General features: G+C 28.6%; 1 protein-coding gene across 1 annotated transcript; it reads left to right on the top strand.

The window, feature by feature from the left end:
• The first annotated feature begins 2,327 nt into the window (after positions 1 to 2,327).
• On the top strand, positions 2,328 to 6,466 carry LOC129319454 (probable receptor-like serine/threonine-protein kinase At5g57670). Its single transcript, XM_054964525.1, has 7 exons — positions 2,328 to 2,726; positions 2,806 to 3,060; positions 3,148 to 3,305; positions 3,393 to 3,472; positions 3,560 to 3,695; positions 3,874 to 4,023; positions 6,213 to 6,466. Exons 1-7 carry the CDS (start codon positions 2,528 to 2,530, stop codon positions 6,375 to 6,377), a joined length of 1,143 nt encoding a protein of 380 aa, XP_054820500.1. The 5' UTR covers positions 2,328 to 2,527; the 3' UTR covers positions 6,378 to 6,466.
• Positions 6,467 to 17,151: the final 10,685 nt, after the last annotated feature.

Below are 17,151 nucleotides of genomic sequence, written 5' to 3'. Positions count from 1 at the left end.
TCAATCACGCATCTCGATCTCAAATCTGTGGGTGGTGGTTTCCTTATCTTTGGATCACCTTGACAGTGCTGACTTAAGGCTGAGAAGAGAAGATGAAGGTGTCTTAAGCCTGAGTAGTGCGACGGAGCTAGATCATGACATGGTTCACCCTTCCCCTTTCGCTTTGTGTCATCGTTACATGTTCCTCTTCGCGGCTTTGTTCCTCCTTTATTGACTCTTATCAAAGTCTCTCAACCTCTCAACTCTCGTCTCTCACTACATTGTTCAAATCTCAGTGGCTTAGGCATTCAGATCTTAGCAGATGCAACCATCGGGGATGAGGGAAGGGACGAAGAACAAATCTGGATTTTTTTCATTATTCATATTTTTTATTATTCATACACAACTACAATTCTATTTTTTTTTTTGTTTCCATTCCTATTCTGATTATTTGCACTCTGATTCTTGTTCAAGTTTGCTAGTGGAATTTTTATGTTTGTGGTTTACTGGAATTTTTAGGTAAATGCTAGAATTCTTGGTTTTTATGGTTTGTCCTTTGTACAATCAGATTGTGGTTTGCTGGAATTTGTGGCTTGTTGGTTGCACCGTTGCAAGAACAGGAAGAGGAACAGTCGAAGAGGGGAGAAGAAGGATTGATCTGTAATCTGAGTTGGATTTTTTTCATTTTCTTTTTAATTTTTAATTACTAAAATATGCCATGTGGCTACCAGCATGGCAAGTCCAGGAAGGAATGAAACGGTCAAAATTTCATAAATAACGATCCAATCAGGCGAAAGCAACGGCAGGGCAACACTGTACCCAAATAAAAAATATTGGGGGTGAAATCTTGCTAAAAAATAATTTAAAATACAGGGTGCGCCTCATTGAAAATTTCGAAGGCATTTCTATACTTGAATACTTTTTTTTTTATAAAATATATTTTTTGCACGTTGCACTAAATTTAAAAACTAACTCTCACTTTGTTCTGTCTAATAAATAATATAACTGTCGGTAAAAGGAAAAAAAAAAGATAACTTGTTATAACTTTTATTCCTCAATGCTTGAATTCAAAATTTACTTTTAATGTGAAATGGGTTTGAAATGGCAATTTCGAAGGTAATATAGATTATAGACTCAACTTTTTCAATTGCCAACACATTCCACCACAAAGACAAAGCAGAGAATTTTACCTAAACTATATACTCTCTTTATAGGTTATGGCTAATTACATATATTAATACCATTAAGATATATAGTATCAGAATTTCATATAGAGAATCATATTCAATATTTTGCCCCAGATAGGATTTGAAGTTTCCCTCCATTTTATTTTCATAATAAAAGCATACATAGGATTTTAAAGCTTGGAATAATATGCCAAAGGATCAAAAGAATTAGTACAAAGTTGATTGTTAGCGACTTCTAGGATTGTTACAATTTAAATGGGGTCTCCACTTTAATTAGTAAAGAGAGATTCTTAACTACACTTTTTGCACTAATTGAGTTTGTGCAAAAAGTGATGGGTAATTTCTTTTATTTCAAATATCTACCTTAACAATCTGTTTTACACACCTAGTTAGTGTATACTACACACTAACCAAAACTTTATCATTAAAAACACTATCATGTTCAAACTCATTTATTATTAAATTGATGGAGAAAGTGATAAATACACATATCATATAATTAAATTGTTTGTCTTGAGTATATCGATAATAAATATAAAAAAATCTTGCTCACACAAATTAGAACAAAGCAAAAAAGAAAAATGTTTCGTGTAATTTTTTTGGGGTAATGGATGGTTCTCGTGTTTCTATTTAAATTTTAAAAACAAAATTAGTAGGAATGGGAGACATCTCATCTCAATTTATTATAATTCTATAAATAACACAACGAAATATCATCAAAGGTTAAACTCAACATCATTGTATGTATTTAAATGGTAAATAGTTTAACTATATACATTTATTCAACTAGGTAAGAAGACCTTTCAGTACATTTTTTTGGTGAGCAAATGGAGAGTTAAGTCCACTTACAAGAAATTATCTCTCTTGACATATTTAAGGTCAATGATATATATATTTTTTAATTAAATTACTACACGCATAAAAATTGTGATTTAAAATCCCAATTTCTTGGTTAAAATACGAGAATTCTTATACTCGTTGTAAAAATAAAATTAATGCATATAAAAAAGCATCTGGAAATTTGTTGACGAAACAAAAGTATCTTGAAAATTGAAAAATGTGAAGAAAGAATAAACTAAAATAAAACTGGGGTACTCCAGAGGAGGATAAGACAGAGCATTGAAGAGGTATGACGGAGCCTAGTACGGTAGCCAATTATGCCTGAGCCAGCCGATCCTTTTTCACGCTATTCCTCAATCCGAAGGCACTTACAAACACCCCTTTGACACTCTCTTCCCTCTTAAAACTAACTCTCTCTCTCTCTCTCTCACTGTGGGAGAGAGGCTCGAAAACCACAAACTCAAGAGTCTCTTTCCTGGCTCCACGAAACAGAGTCCCCTGTTCCATTCTCAATCACTAGAATGAAGTATATCCGGACCAGCAGCCTCAAGAGGCTTTTCTCCTTGCAACGACGCAGTTTCGAGGAGAAAGTTCCCACCGGCGATGAAAAAGACGAGAATTTGCTGGTTATTGCGGCCCAGGAACAACCTTCTCAGAGACCCACTTGGAAATGCTTCTCCTACGAAGAACTCTTTGACGCCACCAATGGCTTCAACTCAGGTGATTCACTGTATTCTCCTTTCTTTCTCTGTTTGTTTGTTTGTTAGCGAAAGTTGACACTTTTCTTATGTGGGATCAGATAATTTGGTCGGCAAAGGAGGCTACGCGCAGGTTTACAAGGGGACATTGAAAGATGGGTACGAGATTGCAGTGAAGAGGCTCACGAGAACTTCGAGCGATGAGAGGAAAGAGAAGGAGTTCTTGACAGAGATTGGCACAATCGGTCATGTTAACCATACAAATGTATTGCCTCTTCTGGGTTGTTGTATTGACAAGGGGCTTTACCTCGTCTTCGAGCTCTCATCCAAAGGCTCTGTCGCCTCTCTTCTTCATGGTAAAAATCGAATCTTTTAATTGGTGCAACCAAAAAAAAAAAAAGCTTGCTATGTCATCTGGTTTTGCAAAAATTTTGGTGTTGTAGATGAAAACGTGCCTCCTTTGGACTGGAAAACCAGATATAAGATAGTTCTGGGGACTGCACGTGGCCTCCATTACTTGCACAAAGGCTGCAAAAGGAGGATAATCCACAGGGACATCAAGTCCTCAAACATTCTATTAACGTCAGATTTTGAACCACAGGTGTGTATAGCTAGCTAGCTTTCTTGTCTCAATCTCTTGTTCTTCCAATTACTTTCATGTAACACAGTTTCATCATATGTTAATCAGATATCAGATTTTGGGCTGGCAAAATGGCTTCCGAATCAATGGACTCATCATTCCATAGCCCCAATAGAGGGAACATTTGGGTACCAACCTTTCTTCTTCTTCTTGAGAGACACAGACTTGGCCAGGTTTTTCATTTTCTTTCTTTCTTTCTTTGTTTTTTGTTGCAGACATTTGGCACCAGAGTACTACTTACATGGAATAGTGGACGAGAAAACAGACGTGTTTGCTTTTGGGGTTTTCTTGCTCGAAGTCATCTCAGGCAGGAAACCGGTGGACGGCTCTCACCAAAGCTTACACAACTGGGTAAAGTCTTTTTGCAAAATACTGATAAAAATCTTTGTTCTTTTCTTCTGAACTTGCCGTGTTGTGCAGGGAAATGAAATCCCATTTTGTTTTCTTCCAGATTTGGACTTGCACAGATATTAATAGTATGACTTTCCTTTTTGTTTCTTTGTTATGGTTCGGGTGAATCAAACAACAGGCAAAACCATTGTTGAACAAAGAGGAATTAGAAAAGCTGGTAGATCAGAGGCTAGAAGGAGCCTACGATGTAGCTCAATTACAAAGACTTGCCTTTGCAGCTTCTCTCTGTATTCGAGCTTCTGCAACTTGGCGACCTACCATGAGCCAGGTAGTTCAAGCGCATTTGCTTCCTCATAATTTCTGGATAATAAATTAATAAGAATATAGTAATATTACAAGGTTATGAAAATTGGACTAATTATTGAATCGTTCAAACCTGATTTAAGGATCAATGGTTGAAACTGTAAGTTAACTTTAATCAAACAAGTCATAAATAAGGTATTTTATTTGATTAATTTAATTATTTACTGTTCTGATTGAACGGAATGAGTACAACCTTATTAGTCATTTATGAAATATACTGTGGCTATCAGTTGGTCAAATTTATACCCGTAAAACCTGAAAACTACATCAGGACTAATTATATATTTAAATTGACAACAAGATTCGAAGTATTAAATGTTTATATATATATGTGTGTGTGTGTGTGTGTGAGTGTATCTCTGTCTTTATCATCTCAGTGTAATTCTTGCTGTATGAAGCATGAGGACTTCGAAAATGACTGGTGTAAATGTTGACACGTACTACGTGGTAGATACTTGTATCAAACATGCCACTACGTTTGAAATTACACATACTTAACAATTTTATCTTTTAAGCATTAATGAGGTTCACGGGTTCTGCCTCAACCACTTCTCAGGCCATTGCCAGTAGATCTAAGTTTCATCTTTAATTAAATATTGATTACTTATCAGTTAGTTTATATAACCTAATCTCTATTATATGAGAGATTGGTGCCTGATATAAACTAGCCTTTTAGGCTTTTTAGCCATTTTTTTCCTAGAAAAATATTCACCAACTTCATTTTGGTCATCAAACCGAGAAAATACAAGACAGGCACAAGTCAAAACCACCACGTTATTGCATTAGATCCACTATATTTCACACATTCTTATAAATATCTGTGACTCGTCCGCTTGACACACACACACACACGTATATTTGTTTAATTCCCTCTTTGTCACGTGGAACATGGAAAATTTTATTCATTATTTTTAAAAAACCTAAAACCTCTTCCTGCTAGGAAAAGGAATTTGAACTTCGAAAGTGTTCTTTCTTGAGAGAAAGATAAAGGAAAAAGCACTTGGAACACAAACTGCTTTGGTATTTCTTGTTGGCTAAAAAGTTTATACCTGAAAATGATTTACTGTGAGTATTTTTTTAACTCTCTGGGAATCTTTCTCAAGCACACAGTTTTCTTCTTGCTTAGTTCACTTGTTTCACAAGCCTTATCATTTTGTTGTATATTGTATTGAAATTAATAATTCCCTGAGATATCAAAATCTAATTATAAGACTGTTACGTAATCTGTCATTTATTTAATTATATGATAACCATTCACGTCGTTTTCAGCATTCATGATTGTAATATAAGATCATAGATTCAGTCCAATTTTCTCTGTGCTATTGTCATTCTGTTGATTTCCTTTATTAATTTGGTTTTTTTCCCATTCAATTTGATTAATCTGTTGATGTTCCATGCCACCAAACCTTAATCAATATAATATGCTAAAAAGAGTGCAGGAAATCTGGCAATCTCATAGTCGATCTGAGTATTAAAATTTGTTGGGGGTTCCAGTTTCATAAACCTTAAGCAAGTGATCATTATATTATTCATTAAGCAATAACACCAAATGAGCCAATTAATATATAGGTCAAAACCGGAGTACGTTCATTGATTTAGTTTAAAAAGGAAGTGAATGAGAAAAACTCTTGTGGACCTCATTTTCCTTTTGGGAGTCACTTAATTAAAGTGATCATTTTTGACATTATTAGACATAATTAATCATACCCTTTATTTTGATTATGAGTTCCTCTCCTAGTATCAGAGAGTTTGTGGGAGAGAAAAAGATTAAGGGAAGTGAGATTTGGACATATAGGCGACTTCATTAAACTCCATTACACATCTCTCTCTCTCTCTCTCTCTCTCTCTCTCTCTCTCTCTCTCTCTTTCACACATATTCTCTGATGATTGTCATGAAACAGTTTCTTGATTGACCTTTGATCATTTTGTTCATTATATAGATGCTATACATTTACATTTTCATATATATATATATATATATATTTTCAACCTTGGCTTTGTCGTCAAAGTTAAATCTTGGCTCTATCTTTGTTGTGCATTGTACGAAATCTAAATAATGAGTTGTATTGTTGGCACTAGAACTTGTATATGTATATATATATATATATATATAAAATATTGGATGTTGATTTTGTTGTTTGTAATATGTTACAGGTATTGGAGGTGATGGAGGAAGGAGAAATGGACAAGGAGAAGTGGAAGATGCCAGAGGAAGAAGAAGAACAAGAAGAAGAATTCTGGGGATTTGAGGATCTGGAATATGAATATGAAAGTTCATTCTCTCTGTCTCTACCAGACTCCATTAGAAGCAGCTCATAATTAATTGTTTTGTTAAGCATCACTTTCAAGCTACCTGTAAATAAATATACATTTATATTCATATATATCATCTTCTAAAGATTCAGATATGGGATATGGCTATTGCATGTGCTGCTTAATTCTGCTGCTCATCCTACCTAAGCAATCTGAATGATCTCCATTTGACATTGCCCTTTTTGCCCTTTAAATTTTGTGACTTGTAATAGTTATCTCAATGATAATTCCATTATCTTGCTAATTAGTAATTCCTATGCCTTTCATCAGATCAATCCCAATTATCTTGATAATGATATGCTTCAAGACTGTGTCAAGAAATTGAAATTAGGGTCTAATAAGAAAATTATTCCAAGATCTTAGTTTATTTTTATTTTGTCAACGTATCAGTCCTCACTCATCATTTTTCCAGTTTTTAGCAGTGAAATTAATTATCAAATTATGTAATGGGGGGTAGACATTAAAGGACCAATGTATTGAATTAAAATTAAATAAAGATTAAAAGATTTGGAAATTCAAAATAAAAATTAAAAGTCCTTTAATGAATTCGCATAAAAATATTTTACTTTTCTTTCATAATTTGTAACCCTCAATAAAAATTTAAAAGTGAGATTTGCTACTTTGTAAAGAAAAATTTGTCAAATATATCATTGTTTTAAAATCGTTTTCTTTCAAAATTAATGAATTTTACATGCAAATTTGTATTTTAAAAATTGAAAATAATTGAACAAGTATATGTGAGTTGTAAATTATTAGAAATAGTGATATATTTGATAATTTTTTTCTTTATTAATTAGTAAATTTTACTTGAAAATTCTTGTTTTGATTATTGCTAATTATGAAATCAATCCCCCTTGTATAATTTCATTCATCTTGTGAAGAAAAGGTTTAATTTGTAAAATTAGATGCAAGAAGAGTATAAAACTGTTACGTGAAGCAGGGAAGCAAGTTGAATCGGTCAAATTTTCTTCATGATGTGACTTCTTTATAAGCCCCACATTTAAAATGAGGGTTTTGATTTTATTTTTTTTCCCCTTCACATCACTGGTGCAATATTGATGACTGGTGCTAACAAAATTTTAAAAAATAAAATATATTATTAAGGAAGTTAATTTTCAATTTGGTACGATTATCACTACATTAATTAATAATATAAGGTTGATTAAAAGGAGTGAAGTTGATAACGTTGGAAAACATGTTTGACATCGACTCAAACCGTTGACTAAATTTTAAATTGAATTTTGTAAGCCTTAAAATTTCCAAGACCAAGTTTGAATTTTCAAATTTTTTTCTTTGAATTTTCAACATTTTGAATCGTTCAATTTCTGAATTAATTATATTTTCTAGGTCGTAAAGTCTTATTAACAAACACTCCTATGAATTAATGACGTGTATCAAGCATGAAAATGGATATAAATGCGAGTGTATATAATTGTCAATGAACGGTGACGTTAGCAAGTATTATAAATATTGCTGTGCCAAAAAAAAAAACCAAGTACTATAAATATTATATACAATGTTATTTCGAATGTAATGAGAAATTTAATATTATATTAATTTCACGTAGGGCATGTTAATTATCTTTATTAATTATACATCTGCAAATAAGTGATCAATAGCTTGAAGAATTATCGAAGTCACCATACTTTTTTTAGGATCACATTGGAATCGTTAATTTTTGAAAGATTAAACTTTCACCGACTTAGAGAAATTTTTTGTCTTTAATTTTGTAATTTGTCTCTTTCAGATTGTCCAGCTCAAATGACTCAATCGTTTACTGTCAATATGTTAAGTTAATTAAAAGAAAATTTAAAGATCTACTTGATATTTTCTAACATGTTAATTGACTTATACGTTAACTCTTATGGTTGCCGTCAAAAGTTTAGTTATACAGATAGATTCAATCTATTCTTTCTTTCTGCCGTCCTAGTCTTATTTATAGTATAGAAAGAATAATTTTTTGATTCAAGGTCAAAAAAAGAAATAAATAATTTTTTGATCTTATACCTATAAGGCATGTCATTAACATTTTATTATAAATTTACCTTTTAATTTAATTTTCCCTTCTATTAAATGTTGGTGAAAAATATATTTCTTTCATTAAAAAATATAAGGTATTTTTAACCAAATCTCATTTTCTAATAAAATAGTTATTCACTTTCAAACTAATTCTATATTTTTATATTTATCCCTATTAAATACTCTATAATAAATATAAAGTAATTATTAATAAAAATACTTAAAAAAAAGCAATAACTTTATCTCAAAAAATTAAAATTACTTTATATTTTTTAATATTCAACTTTTTAAAAATACTTTATATTTTTGAATGGAGGAGTATATGTTATCAAAGTATATATATATATATATATATATTTAATGGCGGGCAATTTAAAAACTTATTAAATTTTTAAATAAAATTAACATGTTTTGAAATTTTTTTAATTTTAATGAAATATGTTAAAAATAATTTATACAGCATGAAGTTAAGTGGAGGGTACCTAATTTGAGGCCATTACATTAATAAACTAAATATATACTCTTTTCGTTAAAAAATATAAAAAATTTTTAAGGAGTTAAATATTAAAAAATGTAAGGTATTTTTAATCTTTTAAGGTGTAATTATTTTTTTTTAAACTATCTCTATTAATAATGACTTTATATTTATTATAGGATGTTTAATAAAAAAAATGAAAAGATAAAGTTATTTTAAAAGTAAGTAATAACTTATTGAAAAATAAAATTTAATTAAAAAATTTATATTTTTAAACAGTGTGAGTATATAATTACCAACCATAGGTATTCATTTGTTTATTTATTAATTGGATAGTTTAGCCTATAGTATTGTAAATAATCCATATACGATAGACCCCCGCGCGCGCGCGCGCGCACATCGCATATGGGCTGGCATGCAAGTTGGCATGTGCCGTTATCGCCATGGAAGGCCCAGTGATGAATTGGAAGCTGTCAGACCTACGTGTAATCAAAATCAAATTAATTATCATTTTCTTTTCACATTCCGTATTCTTTCATTGGGACAATCATGTTCGAGTTTTTATGAGGCACTAAATATAGGTATTATTTTGTTTTTATTTATAAAAAAATATCATTTTTATTTTTTTTATATAAGTAAAATTATATATTTTAATAAATATTTATTACACATTTTTTAAATCACCTCTCATGATTTACATTAACAAAAAATAATTAATGTATGCTTATGTTGATTAACATAGAATATTTTAGTTCAGTTTCTTTATTTTCAGACATAATTATTATGATTAATCAATTTTTTTAAACTGTGTGATATAGTTTTTTTCTCTTAATAAGAATTCAAATCTTGAATCACTAAGCTTTAACTAACCTTTTTGGTTAGACCTAGCCTTGAAGGTAATTAAGTATCATAAGACCTCACATGTATACATATTAATATTCACTATCACAGTGCCATTCAAAATTAGCAGTAATTAAAAGATTAACACCAAATAAGATTCTCATATATTTTGAATTCTATATCCAGCTAACTACAAGCCAGATATATAAATATGCTTTGATTAAATTATGCTTTGGAGTATGAAATTGTTCCAATGATTTTTTGGATTAATCCTCTTAGCCGATACTCTTTATAAATTGTATAAAATTCCCATGAATTTGGATCAAGTAATTTTACATTTTTAAAAAATCAAGGTAGTTTATCGTTTACACACACACACACACAAGTTTCAAAATTGGAATGATTAAGAAAAACGAAATTTTTGCTTAATCTTTTGATGTATTATATCTTATTTTGTTTTTTCTATATGCTAATTTCCAGAGGAGGGCTTCTTCAATATTATGAGCAGGCTCACAGACTGTGTGTAATGCAAAATCTCAATTATATTAATTTAGCAGTATCATTAAATTCACTATTAATATTATATTGTACTATACGAATTAAGGTGGTCATTCATAATGATCTCTGTATGAATTTGACAACGGTCAAACTTAAATTAATTAATACTCTTCTGATTTTATTTATAAATCACTTTTAATATGTTTCATCAATATTAAGAAAAATTTTAAAATTAATTAATTTTATTTTAAAATTTAATAAGTCATCAATTTCACCCCTATTAAATATACACACTTTGATAACATATTTTTTCTCTTCAATATTCGATAAAGTGTAAAAAAATTTATGATGAAAGTTTAATGACGTGATTTATAAATAAGACTAAAAAATAATTCTCTTTCTACCTTATAAATAGGATCAGATGGAGTAGTAGGGAATATTATATTTTTAAAACTTTAATATTAAATTAATTATAGGGAGAATTTCAGTTAAGGATCAGGGAAGAGACTTAGTTTCAAGTATGTTCAAAAATATTTTAAAATTTTAGTTCAATCCATGAAAGAAAAGTTAAAAGAATTTCAAAGGTGAAAAGATAAAAATATCTTTCACTTGTTATGTAAAATTATTGTTTGTTAATTTTCTTACTCTATTTATTAATTTACGAATATGAGCTGTAAATTATATGAGTTAACATGTCAATAATTATATAAAATTTAACATCAATTTTTTAATCATAAATAGTAACATCAGTTGTTAAATAACTAACTTTACTTGTTAATTTACTAATATTAATTGTAAATTATTGACAGGTCTTATAATTTACAACTAATATTAGCAAATTAATAAGTAAAGTTAGTAATTAATAATAAATGTTACTAATTATTTAACTAACAGATATAATTTATAAGTACTATTGGTAAATTAATAAGTGATATTTTTGGACGCACTTAAAATTAAATTTTTTCCCTTAATTATAATTATAATGTTAACTTTGGCCAGAATATGGTATATTATTAAGCAATAAATGTAAAAACTATTTTGGTCAAAATGGACGTACGAAATCATAATTTTTTAGTCGAAGAATTGATTTATTGATCAACATTAAATGACGGTCGATTAATATAAATATAGAATACAAAAGTCTTGATTAAAAATTAATATTGAAAAGATATATATGTGCAAATAATTTTATGAGTGGCAGTTGAGGAATGGACAGTCATGGACTTTTTGGATCCACGTGATATTATTTCAAAACGAATTTATCTAATAATTCTTTCCACACTGGGTTGTTTGATGATGAAGTAAGAGTGTCTATAATATGTTTGACAAGTTGTCAATATGACTTTCAAGATTCGAATAAGGTTAACGATTTTCATTCAATTAAAATTACTTTAATTACTTTTTATTCATTAATCACTTAAAAAGATGTATGAAGGTTAATAATATTACAACTTGATGAAGGATATATGTCCATTAGATTGAGTAATTTTTTTTTAATTAGTGTCCCTTTCAATTAACGTTTTTAAAATAAAATTACAGGAACCATAATAAGAAGCTCTCGTCTATTATTGGGAAATTAAATTGAACAACCCTCTGATTAATTTTCTTTTATCTAGAAGGGAAATAATCATCCATGTTTTGAAAAGCCATGCATAGTTATAAATTTATAATTTATAAATTATAATAATATATCGTTATAAATTTCATTTTTCCAGGTGTGTTGCTTTACTAGTACGTTATCCAACTTTGTCAAAATATGGGCAATAATATCCATTGCTAAAATTTAAGATACATAATCTAAATTAATTTATTTTACAATGAATGCTAAACGAACTTTTACCAAACAAATTAATAAATTAGATTATGTAGGTAATTAAAGATTTTAATATACTTATCATCAGAGTCAGCAAACATGTGTTCTTATATGACAAAGGGCCTTCATCTAACACCTTAAGTCAGCTTTTAACGTAATTAACCTAAGCCAGTTATTGTTAAGCAATTCTTTTATACATAAAAATTTAGATGGGTTGGATTTTGAAGGCTGAAGGTTCATTAGGATTAGAACATATTTCCAAACTCAAATAGCGTTTACAAAGATGTTTATAAACTACCTACCAACAAAGTATTTACATTAGGAATGAGATTTGAACTCACAATCTTATAAGTTATAAGCTAAATACTTATTAATTAGACTAACTTTTGTTAATATTATTAAGCAATTTTTAATCTTATGATCAGTTTTTCAATAATTTTAATCTATTCTACAAATATGACTTACGCAAGCAAGTGACTAACTCTACAGATTTAAATTTGGTTTAACCTAGTAAATTTGTTTTTAAATCATCTTTAACATGTTTTACCAAAACAAAAATAAACTATAAAACTCATTAACTCATATTTGTCAACACACTTATTATTAATAGCTTTAAATTTTTCACTTTATTCATACACACATAAATATATATATATATATTAATGACATACTCTTTCTGATCAACAATTATTTTGTTTAGAGTGGAAGTATATGCACATATAATTTTTTTTTTTGAACTATGACTTATGTTAGACATTATTTGGTTCTGATGGGATCTACTACCCATTATTTTTCTTTTAATTTTTTTTAAAAGCCATGCTGGAATTGCATTGTATTGAATGCTATGCAATGAAACTTTCCTATATAAAAGTTAAAGCCGTACCTTACACGTCACATGTACCAATAGGCTTGTATTAATCACAAATTAAATAATTCATGCTTTGAGACAGCAGGATGAAACATCATATACTCTGAGACACTGTCTAGACAACCAAGACATGCATATAGATGGAGGGGACCAACTTGGGCAAATGAGAAGGTTAGTGTGTGTATATGTTTATATATATATATATATATATATTTTAGTATATTATATTTCTGACATAACCAACTATAGCATATTTATGTCATTAGTTGTCAGTATTTCTTTTTGGCCAATATTAATTGCTTGTATTTTGATGTATACCAGTTGCCCATGTAATGTAACATATCTCCTATGTAATGTAATATATCTCCCACTAGATATACATCCTCAGGTGCTATATATTATTCTGGTCTTATTTATAAATCACTTTTAATTTATTTTATTAGTATTAAGAAAAATTTTGAAACTCATAAATTTTATCTCAAAATTTAATAGGTTTTCAACTTTGCCACCGTTAAATATACACCTTCAATAATATATTTTCTCTCTTCAATATTTAATGAAAGGTAAAAAAATTTATGATAAAAATCTAATGACTTAACTTATAAATAAGATTAAAATTTTTTTTATCTCTCTACCTTATAAATAGAATTAGAGGGAGTGTAAACTTTTCTAATCGTGAGTTAAGAAAGGTAGTTAGATATAGACATGTAGCCAATGACCTTGATTTTTTTAATAAAAAAAGTATACTCATTTTCCAAGCCCACACTTATTTAATTTTATTGAAAAAGTGAAATTTTAAATCGAACGTATTTTTTCACATAATTGTACATGAACTGTGGGAATATATTATCATCTTACTTTGATGACTATGTTAACATAAATTTTGTAACTTCACACCCTTATTATTGATATTTTGTACCTAGACTAAATAAAAAATATTTGAATTCAAAAGTTTATTACTATATAAGTAATATTTTAAGTTTATGGTGCAAAAATACCTATAAAATATTTTGCCATGAGCTACAAGCACCTCTAACTTAAATATGGTACAATTTTACCTAACAGTTCTAGAAAATGGTGCAAAAATCCCAAACTTATCATAGAGACCTAACATCCATTATATAAGGGTTGCGGGACTTGCATAATATGTCATGTGTAAAAGGATTAGTGATAAAAATATTCATTAAGTAGTATATTATAGTGCAGTTTTTCTAATCAATCCTAAATTTGGTGCAAAAATCCACAATTCATAACAAATGTACTGGTTAGTAGACGTTGACCATAAATTTCATAAATATTACAATTTTATTTGACATGAATTGCGTACATAAAAACGCATGTCTTCAAATTTGTCCCACTTGGATGAGATTAACTTTGAGCAAGATATTTTAATATCACAACTACATATTCATATTTTGATTCAAAACCAATTTGAAAGCTATCCCAACCCTTAATTCTCTTCTCTCCGTTCAAACTCCCTTTTCTCTCCTCTTGATTGTAAAATATGATAAAATAAAATATTGCGTTTAGGGTTTTATATTAGTTAAGGAAAATTTGAATACATGTATTTTTCAAACATTTGTAAAACCCAAATAGAGAATATCAGGTTCAATGAATATTTTAGACCACTCTAGGAAAAGAAAAATCGAACCATATATTTCTATAGTAATAGAACCATGGCTTATCTTCTTGTTAATATAATTAAATAAAATAAGGGTTTATAAATTCAAAACTGTGATTACTAAACCATATCCAAAACAACTGTTCAACACAACAAAACAACCATAATTTTTTTTTTTTTGAGTTTACAATGACGGCTACAAAACCATAAACAAAACTGCAGCTGCAAAATCAGGTACAAAACCACAATCCCGAAACTAGAAAGAGAGTATGGCACATGAATTTACCCATAGATTCTGACATTTAAACCACTTTCAACGTTGAAACAATTGTTGAACAGGAACACCCATTCATCCATAATTTCTCATGTTAAAAAGCAACTGCTACAAAACCATATATAAAACCATAGCCACAGTACTAGAACCAGAGCATTGTCCAAAAATATACAAAGAGATTTCTTGTAGAGAGATATTTTTGCAGACTTCAAGTTACAAACTAATATCGTATGCTCTTTAGTATAACCACAATATGCCATTTGAAATAATTTGAAATATGATCATGTGTGAGAATGATGATGAAGATGCTATGGGAGGAAGCAAATCTAGGAGACTTAATTGAAGTCATCAGTGTCTTCTCCTTCCCATAATCCTTGTCCCAGTGCATATGGTATGTCAAGAATCACAAGAGGAAGGTGAATCGTCTTTCACTAATATAAAAAGCATTTTTCAAGACATTTAAAAAGTCATTTTTTTGTGACACAAGAAGCAGTATAATGAAAATGAGTATAGTTATAATAGGAGATTTTTTCGTGAGTGAATAGGTGAAATGTCGTTGCAACGAATCACTTTTTGCAACAGCTCAAAGGATTAAGTATTGTAAAAAGTAATGACTTACAATAAAAGTCCAAATGTGAATTGTTGTTGTAAGTGATCCTTATAGGGCATAGCGATAGTTTTGGTCACAACTATCGCTATAAGTGTAACTTTTGCAATAATTTAGTACGCAATTGTTGTTATATGTTATTTTTTTTTTTAAAAAAGGAAGCAAATTTGGTATGATATATATCCCTTATAAAAGCCTAAATTTATATATAAACAGCAACTCCAAGAACTAGTACAAACATTTCAAATGAATTTCTATATATCAAATAAAAATATCTATCTAATTATCTACTCTAATCTTATCAATTTTAAAAAGTAATTAGACCAAATATTTTGCACATATCTTAGCTCATGCTTTGAATATGGCCTATCGTGATATCCTTTAAAAAAATTATTTTAACAAAGAAAATTTTTAATAAAGAAGCACAACAGGTCCGTCTTGAACCTGGCGTTAATATATAATTAATATATATTAATAACTATAAATTAATATATATTAAAACTATTAATAAATATATATTATTAATATATAAATAATATTAATATAATATTATTAAGGTTAATAAGTTAAAAACAAAGCTGTAGTTTATAAGTTAACAATTAATGATATAATATATATATATATATATAAATATTTTTAGTTAATATATTTAGCTAAATTAATGTTTGATAATTTATTTAGTTAAATAATAACTAAATAAAAGCATATATTTTGTTCAACTGTTGTCATATTAACACAATTTCTACCTATAATTACTGATTGTGCCATTGAATATATGATAATCACAGTTACTTCAATAACTGTGGTTAAAAGGGTATTGTTAAAATTTTCTTTTGTATTCGTGTTCCTCTTGTTCCTGTGGTGGCACTCATAAAATTCTTCATCTTTTTATTATGAAAAAATAATAATAAAATTTTTTTAAATTATATAAATGATAATTTAATTTCTCAAAATATTATAATTTTAATGAAGTCCCTAAAAACTTTTTTGTCAATAACTTTTTTAGTGAAAAGATCATTTTACCCTTATTAAAAATAACAAACCTTAATCACAATTTTTGTTCTATAAATTACAAGAGTTGAACAAAAAATCACAACTTATCAAGTGTAATTTTTGTTATTAAAAAAAAAGCTCCAATTATAATTTTTATTTAAGAAATAATAATTTTTGTCATATGAATTGTAAGAGTTGAATAAGAAATCAAAATTTATCAAGTGTAATTTTATTATTGAAAAATAAGTTTTCAAAATAACAAAACTTATTTATAATTTTTGTTTAAAAAATCATAACTTTTTTTCAAAGAATCGTAAGAATTAAATAAAAAAATTATAACTTGTCAAAAAGAATAAAATAGTCTTTTTATTAAAAAGTTATTGACAATGATGTTCCTAGAAATTTCATTGAAATTATAGTATTCAAAAGGATCAAACTGTCATTTATATAATTTGGAGAGATTTTATTATCATTTTCTCTTTTATTATTGCCAATCAATCTTTTCACTTGAACCAGATTTTTATCCAAATGTATACAAGCCAAGGTTTGTTTTCAATCCAAGTATCACTCGGAAGAATCTAGATTGATTGGCAATAATTTAGATTAATCCAAGTTATGGGTATAGATAACCCAATTGAAAAATCATGGGGATTAGATGATACGTGTCTCCACATCTTGGATGTTCTATTAAAAGCACAAGATATTGATAATGGCGGTGGAATAATTTCAAATTGTTGGCACAACTCAATTACAAGTTACTACAAGAGAAAAC

The sequence above is a fragment of the Prosopis cineraria genome, unplaced genomic scaffold (assembly GCF_029017545.1).
Source record: "Prosopis cineraria cultivar Desert tree isolate PC_DT_omini unplaced genomic scaffold, ASM2901754v1 PC9, whole genome shotgun sequence".
NCBI lineage: Eukaryota > Viridiplantae > Streptophyta > Magnoliopsida > Fabales > Fabaceae > Prosopis > Prosopis cineraria.
This window is presented reverse-complemented; position numbering and strand designations above follow the sequence as displayed.